Below are 13,449 nucleotides of genomic sequence, written 5' to 3'. Positions count from 1 at the left end.
CCTCAATGCAAGTATATAGGGGGGGTGTGATGGACTTCACGCCCCCTCTGATAGACTTGCATTTAGGGGGCGTGGCCATTATGTCACAAGCAGGTGTGTGGCCGTGACATCACGAGCCTCTGCCTCGCATCGCCATTCATCTGTTACAGAACAAAGTTCGCTCACCGCATGTCTGGGGTGCAGCAGCCAAGATCGGGAGGGTTCCCAGCGGCCGAACCCTCGCGATCAGGCATCTTATCCTCTATCCTTCAGATAGGGGTGGAGTACCCCTTTAACTGTAAGAGGAACATGATAAATACAAAAACAGGGCAAGTAAATAACATATAACAACTAAACAACCCAGATGCCAAAAATTTTTCCCCAAGTTGTAGAAAAAGAAGCAGAGGATCCAGCACTTAAACCAGTACAAACAAATTTAACTTTATTTCCACGCTTTAAAAGAATACAACACACCAGTGCCATACACTGTAGAGGTTGTAGAAGGAAGAGTAACCAATATTTTTAATTATGACCTATGGGAGAAAATGCTTTTTGCACCCTTATTACAAAGAACTAAGCTATAAGAAGTGGATGTCCAGCCAGGTTTTCTCGTGCAAATAAAATCTTGTATCTTTATTGAATCACAGAAGACTTTAGCCAAGTGACGCGTTTCAGCCTTTATTGAGGCCTTACTCATACTAACTCTTAATGGCAAATGAATCCCTTTTATAGGGGAGGGTGTCCACAGACATGCGTCAGTACACATCTGCCACTAGTCAGGTAATCACCCTCTCCGATATTCATTTCTACAGCACCTGAATTTAACAAATAGGTGCTCAGTCAGCATATTAGTGGCGGTTTCTAATAGCAACGTTTATGTCACTAATCATGCAAATGTATATAAAAGCCTGAAAACTGGGTGGTATATCAAAAACACAGAATATAACACTTAAAATTATGTCTTAAACAATAAAAAAAAAGGAAAGATCTTCATGCATGACATTCAGGACTTGTGGAAAAATTGTAATATATATAAATAAATAAATGTGCGTTATACTACTCCTATCACTGAATATTATGCATATTACATGGAGACCAGTTTTATGTATGATATGCATGCTACATATACTAATATCATATGCATTGCTGTCTGCAGATAATAGAGAACATGCAGAATATGGGATTGAGAAGTTCGGATTATAGAAGATGTTAGTGTGAGATCATTAGCAGATCGTGTAGGATGGTAGACAGAGATGAGAGAGGAGATGTAGGGAGGTGCAGCTTTGTAGAGAGCTTTGTGTGTGAGACTGAGGATTATGTACTGTATTCTGGACTGAATTGGTAACCAGTGTAGTGACTGGCACAGGGAGGAGGCGTCGGTGTAGCGGCTGGAGAGGAAGATGAGTCTGGCTGCGGGATTAAGAATGGACTGGAGAGGAGAGAGTTTGGAGAAAGGAAGGCCTATTAGTAAAGAGTTACAGTAGTCGAGGCGGGAGTGAATCAAAGCAATAATGAGAGTTTTAGCAGTTTCAGTAGTGAGAAACGGGCGGATTCTTGAAATGTTTTTGAGATGCAGGTGACAAGAACGTGAAAGAGACTGAATATGGGGAGTGAAAGACAGATCAGAGTCAAGTATAACTCCAAGACAGCGAGCCTGCTGCCCGGGCGTTATGGTAGTACCACATACCGAGATGGAAATGTCAGGGTTAGGTACAGTATCAGTTGATGGAGAAAAGACAAGAAGTTCTGGTTTAGAAAGATTTAGTTTCAGATATAAAGAGGACATGATGTCTGAGACGGCAGAGAGACAGTCACTGGTATTCTGTAGGAGTGCAGGGGTGATGTTGGAGGAAGAGGTATAGAGTTGGGTGTCATCAGCATAGAGGTGGTACTGGAAACCAAATCTACTGATTGTTTTTCCAATGGGGGATGTGTAGAGTCCTTTGGACAGTACACATAGTTGATCTTCTAAAATACATTTTGCAGATAAATTAAATATGGGTAACAATTTTACCTCCTCTTGTACTGCTTCCTGATGCCTCTTCGTGGCAGATTTATGTTTCTGCTCCACCCTGCGTTTTTTGTAGTTGAAGATCTGGTGTGAACTGGATCATCATGCTGGGGACACGGTATCCCCAAGGCCTTAATAAACACCAAGATGTATTGTGGCATTATTGACTAATATGTGTGTATACTTGATTGGACAGGCCATCAGTCAGTGCCCTATCACATTCACTATAATGTGCATCAAAAAACCTTCTTAAGAGCATCTATTATTATAGATTTAGAAGCTATTTATTACATACTACTCCTTTGATTGTTAATATTTTGAGAGAAGAGTTGATATTTGGGAGCTAAATACACTGAAACACTTTATTTTTGGATTTTATTTTCCCGTCTGCTGTGAAGATCGTATCATTATTCCATTTTCTCATATATCCATATTCTGCATGTTCTCTATTATCTGCAGACAGCAATGCATATGATATTAGTATATGTAGCATGCATATCATACATAAAACTGGTCTCCATGTAATATGCATGATATTCAGTGATAGGAGTAGTATAATGCACATTTATTTATATATATTACTATTTTTCCACAAGTCCTGAATGTCATGCATAAAGATCTATGCTTTTATTTTTTATTGTTTATGACATAATTTTAAGTGTTATATTCTGTTTTTGATACACAACCCGGTTTTCATGCTTTTATATAAATTTGTATGATTTGTGACATAAACGTTGCTATTAGCAATGGCCAATATTATGTCGACTGAGCACATATTTGTGAAAATCAGGTGCTGTAGAAATGAATATCGGAGAGGGTAATCACCTGATTAGTGGCAGGTATGTACTGACGCATATCATTTGCCATAAAGAGTTAGTATGAGTAAGGCCTCAATGGAGGCTGAAACGCGTCACTTTGGCTAAAGTCTTCTGTATTCCTGATGTGATTCAATAAAGATACAAGATCTTATTTGCACGAGAAAACCTGGCTGGACATCCACTTCTTCTTATTGCTCTATTGGTGTGGTCCGCACCAGTCCAGGCCGGGTCATCAGCAAGTCGGGTAGAGCTAGCTATAAACAAAATCACATATAATATTTTAACTGGCTCTAAAAAAATAACATCCAAAATATACGCTATATTCATGTAATGTTAAATACGGTACATACTCTATATACATTAATTACATATAAATATCTCCAGTTATTGTTTGCACCTGATTTTGTAAATGATGCAGACTGCCGTGTTTCATTTGTAATTCTCCATCCGTTCTATCTTTGTTGTGATTGTGTTCTGCAGAATGGTCTCCCCTCACCAGAGAATACTTATCTTTTTAATGGAGATTTTGTAGACAGAGGGAAAAATTCGATAGAAATTCTAATAATCCTCTTTGCATTCCTCCTCGTCTACCCTAATAACTTCCATTTGAACAGAGGCAACCACGAGGATCCGATCATGAATCTGAGGTACTGCAGCCGATCACATGTTTCTAAACTGTAGTTTTTCATTAAATCTATATACTTTTGCGATATTTGTTAACTTTTGGTGACATTTCAAAGCATCACTCATGTAGCCACTAGGACAAACCATGTTCGATTTTTCGAGTTTACCTTAAAGGGATACTCCAGAGACAAAAAATTTTTATTTCTTCAAATCAACTGGTGCCAGAAAGTTATTCAGATTTGCTAATTACTTCTGTTTAAATAAAAAAAATAAAAAACAAGCCTTCTAAGACTTATCAGCTGCTGTATGCCCTGAATGAAGTCATGTAGTATTTACAGTCTGGCACAGTGCTCTCTGCTGCCGCCTCTGTTCCTGTCAGAAACTGTCCAGACCAGGAGCAAATCCCCACAGCAAACCTCATCTGCTGAGAAGTACTGGAAGGCTTGAGGGTTTGTATGTTTTCTTTTTGTTTATAAAACCTGTAGTATAACTTTCTAGCACCAGCTAATTTGAAAACATTTTTTTTTCTGGAGTATCCCTTTAATGCTGCTAGTTTCTTTAAGATGTAGCTGTCCTTAGATATTAGACTAGTGTCCAATTTGTATTGGAACTTTTTCTCACTTGTTTTGGTATATGTTTCTTTCTTGTACTGTATGTACAAATAAGTCCTGTCTAAAAACTATTTATAAATCTGAATAATACAAAAAAAAAAAAGCATACTCACCCGCTTGACCGCCACTTGCTGCTGACTCGCCTTAGAATTTAATTGGCTGACTGAGCATTTCCTGCAGTGTTGGCATGTTGGAGGAAGTAATGAGCAATTGGGACTGAGCACTGAGCGATCCCCTCCAGTGGTGGGGGATTGGGCAGGTGGGTATGTTTTGTTTTTCAAATGATGACAAAGAGAGAGGATCGCACTCACCAGGAATACAACTCTTTATTCCGTCACCGGTACGTAAGGCATATACACAAGTGGAGGCGGGGGGGGGGGGGGGGTAGGAGCTCCTATTTTAAAACTACCTTGCCTTCTTAAAAAAAAAAACTGTATTATCACCAAAGAATATCCCTTTATCTTATTCTTATGAAAATATAAGATACATATTATTCATTTATACTGTTTTATCCTCTTATTAAGGTATGGCTTCACAAAGGAAGTGCTGCAAAAGTATAAGGTCAGTTTATAAGTTGCATATGGAAATGGTGATACCCTTTTAAAAATAGATTAGGAGTATTATTGTCATTACAACTCTGCTACAACAGCTCTATATATTGCAAACCCACGGTTCCTTTACATTTACTATATATAACATTATATATATATATATATGGAAAGGGGGTAGCTCAACAGATGTTGAAAGCAGGTTTTTAGCGAGTACAGGTATAAGGTTGTGTACGTAAAACAACCTCATGAATTGTAGGAGAAAAAGAAGGGTATTACCGTTCTCAAGCTAAATCCTGTAAATGTGTGCGCATGTGTTCGTGAGAATGGTTCGGGCAATGAGTGCTAAAGAAATGGGTTTAAAATTATTTATATTTATTATTTCATAAAAAATGCACATACATCAGTGCTTTATGTGTGGTGTCTGCAGGGTCCATGCAGATTACCCACAAAGCACTGGACAATGAAAGTTTTTAAATAAAATCTAAAAGATATAGGGCAAAATATGTACACCGCTGGCTATGAGCCTGTATACTGTGGAGCTGTATGTGTTTGGTGCACTGAGTATATATTGTGGAGTTTGTTAGTATACCATGTGTACTGCGTTTGTTTTGCTCTTATATGTGGCTACTGGTGGTTAGCATATTTAAATATACAGGTAAAATATGTAAAAATATGTAGTATATAAACCTCTTTTGTGCCAACATTCAGAATGACAATTATAACTTATAACATATAGCTCCTTCTGGGTAAACAATTTGCTGACACGATATGTCCTAATAACATGTGTGCACAATAAGGTACATTAAGCCTGTAAATAAGGAAAGTCATACGGCATTGTATGCCAACTCCAGAAATGCTGTGAAGTAAAATGACAGTAGATTCCTGTCTTCTGTAGAGGTTAGTGTGATGGGTGTGCGCTGCTCGGGCTGCTCACCCGATGCATACTGACCACTAGCGCATCGGGTGAGCAGCGCACACCCATCACACTAAATATATGCAAAAACTTTCTCTCCGCATTCATAAGGAATGGCGCATAGCGCCAATGCAATAACCTCTACAGAAGACAGGAACCTACTGTCCTTTTACTCCACAACATTTCTGGAGTTGGCATACAATGCCGTATGACTTTCCTCCTACATATATATATACAGTACAGACCAAAAGTTTGGACACACCTTCTCATTCAAAGAGTTTTCTTTATTTTCATGACTATGAAAATTGTAGATTCAAACTGTAGGCATCACAACTATGAATTAAAACATGTGGAATTATAGACATAACAAAAAAGTTTGAAACAACTGAAAATATGTCATATTCTAGGTGGAAAGTGTCCCCAAGTGCAGTCACAAAAACCAACAGCAGCTCAGATTAGAGACCAGGTCAATGCCACACACAGTTCTAGCAGCAGACATATCTCTAGAACAACTGTTAAGAGGAGACTGTGTGAATCAGGCCTTCATGGTAGAATATCTGTTAGGAAACCACTGCTAACGACAGGCAAGAAGCAGAAGAGACTTGTTTGGGCTAAAGAACACAAGGAATGGACATTAAACCAGTGAAAATCTGTGCTTTGGTCTGATGAGTCCAAATTTGAGATCTTTGGTTCCAACCACCGTGTCTTTGTGCGACGCAGAAAAGGTGAACGTATGGGCTCTACATGCCTGGTTCCTACCGTGAAGCATGGAGGAGGAGGTGTGATGGTGTGGGGGTGCTTCGCTGGTGACACTGTCGGGGATTTATTCAAAATTGAAGGCATACTGAAAAAGCATGGCTACCACAGCATCTTGTAGCGGCATGCTATTCCATCCGGTTTGAGTTTAGTTGGACCATCATTTATTTTTCAACAGGACAATGGGGGAGATTTATCAAAACCTGTGTAGAGGAAGAGTGGTGCAGTTGCCCATAGCAACCAATCAGATCGCTTCTTTCATTTTTAAAGAGGCCTGTGAAAATTGAAAGAAGCGATCTGATTGGTTGCTATGGGCAACTGCACCACTCTTCCTCTGCACAGGTTTTGATAAATCTCCCCCAATGATCCCAAACACACCTCCAGGCTGTGTAAGGGCTATTTGACCAAGAAGGAGAGTGATGGGGTGCTGCGCCAAATGACCTGTCCTCCACAGTCACCAGACCTGAACCCAATGAAGGCAAAAGGGCCAACAAGTGCTAAGCATCTCTGGGAACTCCTTCAAGACTGTTGGAAGACCATTTCAGGTGACTACTTCTTGAAGCTCATCAAGAGAATGCCAAGAGTGCAAAGCAGTAATCAAAGCAAAACATGGCTACTTTGAAGAACCTAGAATATGACATATTTTCAGTTGTTTCACTTTCACTTTTCACTTTTTTATGTCTATAATTCCACAATTCCACATGTGTTAATTTATAGTTTTGATGCCTTCAGTGTGAATCTACAATTTTCATAGTCATGAAAATAAAGAAAACTCTTTGAATGAGAAGGTGTGTCCAAACTTTTGGCCTGTACTGTATATATATATATATATATATATATATATATATATATATATAAATAAATAAAAGTTTGGGCACCCCAGGTAAAAATTTGTATTAATGTGCATAAAGAAGCCAAGGAAAATGGAAAAATCTCCAAAAGGCATCAAATTACAGATTAGACATTCTTATAATAGGTCAACAAAAGTTAGATTTTATTTCCATCATTTACACTTTCAGAATAACAGAAAACAAAAAAGTGGCATCTGCAAAAGTTTGGGCACCCTGCAGAGTTAATATCTTGTACTGCCCCCTTTGGCAAGTATCACAGCTTGTAAACGCTTTTTGTAGCCAGCCAAAAGTCTTTCAATTCTTGTTTGAGGTATCTTTGCCCATTCTTCCTTACAAAAGTCTTCATGTTCTTTGAGATTTCTGGGCTGTCTGTCACGCACTGCTCTTTTAAGGTCTATCCATAGATTTTCAATTATGTTGAGGTCAGGAGATTGTGAAGGCTATGGCAAAACCTTCAGTTTACACCTCTTGATATAATCCCCCATGGATTTCGAGGTGTGTTTAGGATCATTATCCATTTGTAGAAGCCATCCTCTCTTTAACTTCAGCTTTTTCACAGATGGCATCAAGTTAGCATCCAAAATTTAAAATTTGCTGAAATTTTATTGAATCCATTTTTCCTTCTACTCGTGAGATGTTTCCTGTGCCACTGGCTGCAATACAACCCCAAAGCATGATTGATCCACCCCCATGCTTAACAGTTGGACAGAGGTTCTTTTCATTAAATTCTGTTCCCCTTCTACTCCAAACATACCTTTGCTCATTCCAGCCAAAAAGTTCAATTTTAACCTCATCGGTCCATAAAACTTGTTTCCAAAAAGCATCAGGCTTGTCTATATGTTCATTTGCAAAGTTCAAACGCTGATTTTTGTGGTGAGGACGTAGAAGAGGTTTTCTTCTGATGACTCTTCCATGAAGACCATATTTGTACAAGTATCTCTTTATAGTGGAATAGTGTACCACAACTCCAGTGTCTGCCAGATCTTTCTGGAGGGATTGTGCAGTCAAACGTGGGTTTTGAATTGTTTTTCTCACAATCCTGCGAGCTGTTCTGTCTGATATTTTTCTTGGTCTTCCAGATCTTGCTTTAACTTCCACTGTTCCTGATGACTGCCATTTCTTAATTACATTCCGAACAGAGGATATTGACATCTGAAAATATTTTGCTATCTTATAGCCTTCTCCAGCTTTGTGAGCGTCAACTATTTTCAGTTTCTGATTTCTAGACAACTGCTTAGAAGAACCCATGGTGCTGATTGTTGGGGCAAGGTCAGATGAGTCTGGGCATTTAAAATCTTTGAGATTGACATCACCTGGTCTTCCTAGATGATGATTGAGAACAATCCATGACACTTGCAGGTCTCAGCTTTGCAAAGGGGGCAGTGCATGCTATAAATTCTGCAGGGTGCCCAACATTTTTTTTTGTTTTCTGTTATTTTGAAAGTGTAAATGTTTTAAAATAAAATCTAACTTTTGTTTACATATTATAAGAATGTCTAATATGTAATTTGATGCCTTTTGGAGATTTTTCCATCTTTCCTTGTCTTCTTGATGCACATTAATAAAAATTTTTACTTAGGGTGCCCAAACTTTTGATCCCCACTGTACAGTATATGTATACTTTTTACACACAGTATATGCCTTTTAGCCTGAGAGCATATAAAAACATGTGTTAGAGTAAATTATACAGATCCTTTTTTCTACAGATTCATGCTAAGAACATACTACATCTACTTGAAGACATCTACAGTCTTCTCCCTCTTGTTACTATTATTGACAGTAAGGTTCTTATTTTACATGGCGGGATAGCAGATACCACAGACCTGGATTTCCTCACTACTATTAAAAGAAGCAAGGTGAGCATATTGCAGAACGGAACATAGAAACCCGAATAATTTGACCAATAAATAACCAATAACTAGCAGATAAATAATAAGATTAAAAATGTCATTATCATCACTACAGTTGCAGCAGAATGACTTGTTGTATGCTATTTATTCAGAATTTCTCCTTAAAAGGGCATCTCTTGGATTTTCTTCTAGTACAATACACATTTTTGCACCTACAGTTGCAAATAATTAATAGTAATAATCTGTGACTATTTTGCGTTTTTGTATTGCGCTCTCTACTTTCTTTAAAAGTAAGTGTGTGCCCGGCAGACTCGCTGTAATTTTAGCCAGAAATTGTTAAAAATGTTGCAGAAATTTATGCCAGCTGATAGGTGACTTAGATTTCTATCTGTGGTGCATGGGCAACCATAGATGTGACAAATCATGTATTATTAGGCCTATGCCTCTTCATAAATTTGAAGCAACTTACTCTGGTGTACTTTATTCTGTGCCTTAGTGTCTTTAGTTGTCCATTCCTCTTTCTGTCAGTATACCACAATGCTCAGTACTCTGTCCCCTTCTCTGCTATATCTGCACCTATGACCTTGACCAACTCATTCATTTCTTCAATATTTAATATTCTGTATATGTAGATGACATCTCAGAATCTATCTGTCCACTCCCAGTTTAGACACTCTACTTTATTTTATTGCCAGAGGCAAAATTTGTTCTTTGTGGCTGCTTTGTGCTCATTGTATAGAGGGGACCATACTGTTTGTAAAAACACAGCGATTAGCATCCTGCACTCACCGCTAAGTACTGGACTTGACACTCCTATATTGAGATCCCTGGAGGACCAGGCTTCAGAAGGTATGTGGGCGCTCTGAGCACCCACATACCTTCTGAAGCCTGGTCCTCCGGGGATCTTCATGTAGGAGTGTCAAGTCCAGTACTTAGCGGTGAGTGCAGGATGCTAATCGTTGTGTTTTTACATGCTAGCTGTTCAAATCTGTCCTTAATTACTTCCTAGCACCTCCGCTGGACTCTCTTTGGTTTTCGGCACCACATGTCCTGATAGTGAATGTCCTCTGATCGGCATACGGTCTGCTGTGATATATAGTGGTGCCATCCAGATTTTCTTGTGAACACAGACCCTACTGTTTGCTCTCATCCTTTTTTCTACTGGGTGGATAGAACCTTTGCAGGACTTCCTTCTCCAAAAGAACTGTGGACAGAAAATAAGTGTGTAAATGTGCCAAGGGTCATGGAAAGTATGTGGATGGGCAAACACCTGACTATTCTATTCTGGGTGGCAGACCATAGCACCATAATAGGGGACTCATTCTGATGTTTACCATGGATCCCCCCACTCTTTGTATGCCCCCAACTGTCTTTCAGCTTTCTAAAAAAAATAATAATACTTTTTTACTTTAATTGTAGTATAAATCAGCTTTGAAGCACCCAAAATCAGATCCAGAAAAAAATGTTCCCATACATAAAGGCAATGAGCTTCCTGCCGATGACTGCAAATCTTCCAAACACTCAAACAGAGTCCAGCATGTCCCTGACAAGTGCCTATCTCCACAAGTATTCTCAAGTTCTCATCTGCACACTGGTGGACTGCCGGCAGAATTTAGAAATGGTGCTATCCTGGAAATACATTACATGGATCCTGGGGTTCAGTTGCCTAATATGACTCCAGAACTAACAGCCGCTGAACAAAAGGAATGGAAACAGGTTTGTTACATATCTTACTCTAAGAGTAGAAAATGCCATGCCTTTATTACAATATGACCACATTTTCTGCTGGAAATGATCAAAACATTGGCAAAGATTTACTGTTGCTATAAGATTTTTTTTCCCCCTGTTGTATTATATTAAACTGGGTTTTTCCACTATATTTACTAATTTGGCACATGTCTTCTGAAAATTGGGATGCAGTTATATTCGCGCATCAGAGCTTCAGTCAGGTTTAAATAAACAATTACCGGTAAATAATTATAATTAAATAAAAAACCTACAGTAATTTTCCCTACCTACACATTTCTGTTTTTTTGTTTTTTTTGTTTGTTTTTATCACTTTAACCCCTTAAGGACCCAGCCATTTTACACCTTAGGACCCGGCCATTTTTTGCACATCTGACCACTGTCACTTTAAACATTAATAACTCTGGAATGCTTTTAGTTATCATTCTGATTCCGAGACTGTTTTTTCGTGACATATTCTACTTTAACTTAGTGGTAAAATTTTTGGGTAACTTGCATCCTTTCTTGGTGAAAAATCCCAAAATTTGATGAAAAATTTGAAAATTTTGCATTTTTCTAACTTTGAAGCTCTCTGCTTGTAATGAAAATGGATATTCCAAATATTATTTTATTTTATTCACATATACAATGTGTCTACTTTATATTTGCATCATAAAATTGACGAGTTTTTACTTTTGGAAGACACCAGAGGGCTTCAAAGTTCAGCAGCAATTTTCCAATTTTTCACAAAATTTCCAAAATCACAATTTTTCAGGGACCAGTTCAGGTTTGAAGTGGATTTGAAGGGTCTTCATCTTAGAAATACCCCACAAATGACCCCATTATAAAAACTGCACCCCCCAAAATATTCAAAATGACATTCAGACAGCATTTTAATCCTTTAGGTGTTTCACAGGAATAGCAGCAAAGTGAAGGAGAAAATTCACAATTTCCATTTTTTACACTCGCATGTTCTTGTAGACCCAATTTTTGAATTTTTACAAAGGGTAAAAGGAGAAAATGTATACTTATATTTGTAGCCCAATTTCTCTGGACTAAGCACATACCTCATATGTCTATGTAAAGTGTTCGGCGGGCGCAGTAGAGGGCTCAGAAGGGAAGGAGCGACAAGGGGATTTTGGAGCGTACGTTTTTCTGAAATGGTTTTTGGGGGGCATGTTGCATTTAGGAAGCCCCTATGGTGCCAGAACAGCAAAAAAAAAACACATGGCATACCATTTTGGAAACTAGACCCCTTGAGGAACATAACAAGGAATAAAGTGAGCCTTATTACCCCACAGGTGTTTCACGACTTTTGCATATGTAAAAAAAAATTTAAAAAATTTCAATAAAATGTGTGCTTCCCCCCAAATTTCACATTTTTGCAAGGGTTAATAGCAGAAAATAGCCCCCAAAATTTGTAACCCCATCTCTTCTGAGTATGGAGGTACCCCATAAGTTGACCTGAAGCGCACTACGGGCAAACTACAATGCTCAGAAGAGAAGGAGTCATATTTGGCTTTTTGAGAGCAAATTTTGCTCGGGGGCCAGGCCCCTTTAGGAAGCCCCTATGGTGCCAGGACAGCAAAATAACACCCACATGGCATACCATTTTGGAAACTAGACCCCTTGAGGAACGTAACAAGGGGTACAGTGAGCATTTACCCCCCACTTGTGTCTGTCAGATCTTTGGAACAGTGGGCTGTACAAAATGTTTAATTTGCGCAGCCCACTGTTCCAAAGATCTGTCAGACACCAGTGGGGTGTAAATTCTCACTGCACCCCTCATTACATTCCATGAGGGGTGTAGTTTCCGAAATGGGGTCACATGTGTTTTTTTGTTTTTTTTTTGCGTTTGTCAAAACAATCAGCCACCCCTGTGCAAATCACCTCAAATGTACATGGTGCACTCTCCCTTCTGAGCCTTGTTGTGCGCCCCCAGAGCAGTTTGCGCCCACATATGGGGTATCTCCGTAGTCGGGAGAAGTTGCATTACAAATTGTGGGGGGCTTTTTTCCCTTTTACCTCTTGTCAAAATGAAAAGTATAGGACAACACCAGCATGTTAGTGTAAAAAATTTATTTTTTTACACTAACATGCTGGTGTAGACCACAATTTCACCTTTTCATAAGGGGTGAAAGGAGAAAAAGCCCCCCAAAATTTGTAAGGCAATTTCTCCCGAGTACGGTGATACCCCATATGTGACCCTAAACTGTTGCCTTGAAATACGACAGGGCTCCAAAGTGAGAGCGCCATGTGCATTTGAGGCCTGAATTAGGGATTTGCATTGGGGTGGACATAGGGGTATTCTACGCCAGTGATTCCCAAACAGGGTGCCTCCAGCTGTTGCAAAACTCCCAGCATGCTTGGACAGTCAACGGCTGTCCGGCAATACTGGGAGTTGTTGTTTTGCAACAGCTGGAGGCTCCATTTTGAAAACAGTGGCGTACCAGACGTTTTTCATTTTTATTGGGGAGGGGAGGGGGGCTGTGTAGGGGTATGTGTATATGTACTGTTTTTTACTTTTTATTTTATTTTGTGTTAGTGTAGTGTTTTTAGGGTACAGTCACACGGGCGGGGGGGTTACAGCGATTTTCCCGCTGCGAGTTTGAGCTGCCGCGCAAAATTAGCTGCATCGCAAACTGCAGCCTGATACTCGCTGTAAGCCCCCTGCCCATGTGAATGTACCCTGTACATTCACAAGGGGGGGACCTCCAGCTGTTGCAAAACTACAACTCCCAGCATGCACAGTTTATCAGT

General features: G+C 39.2%; 1 protein-coding gene across 1 annotated transcript in view; it reads left to right on the top strand.

Annotated features, from left to right (window-relative positions):
* The window catches only part of PPEF1 (protein phosphatase with EF-hand domain 1), a 96,278-nt gene that overhangs the window by 70,154 nt on the left and 12,675 nt on the right, over window positions 1–13,449 (top strand). The window contains exons 10-13 of the mRNA XM_056558764.1: window positions 3,289–3,455; window positions 4,568–4,604; window positions 8,821–8,970; window positions 10,384–10,680. Of these exons, the coding sequence (XP_056414739.1) occupies window positions 3,289–3,455; window positions 4,568–4,604; window positions 8,821–8,970; window positions 10,384–10,680 (651 nt within the window). The remainder of the gene's footprint in view (window positions 1–3,288; window positions 3,456–4,567; window positions 4,605–8,820; window positions 8,971–10,383; window positions 10,681–13,449) is intronic.

This window comes from Hyla sarda, chromosome 2, assembly GCF_029499605.1.
Source record: "Hyla sarda isolate aHylSar1 chromosome 2, aHylSar1.hap1, whole genome shotgun sequence".
In the NCBI taxonomy this organism is placed as follows: domain Eukaryota; kingdom Metazoa; phylum Chordata; class Amphibia; order Anura; family Hylidae; genus Hyla; species Hyla sarda.
This window is presented reverse-complemented; position numbering and strand designations above follow the sequence as displayed.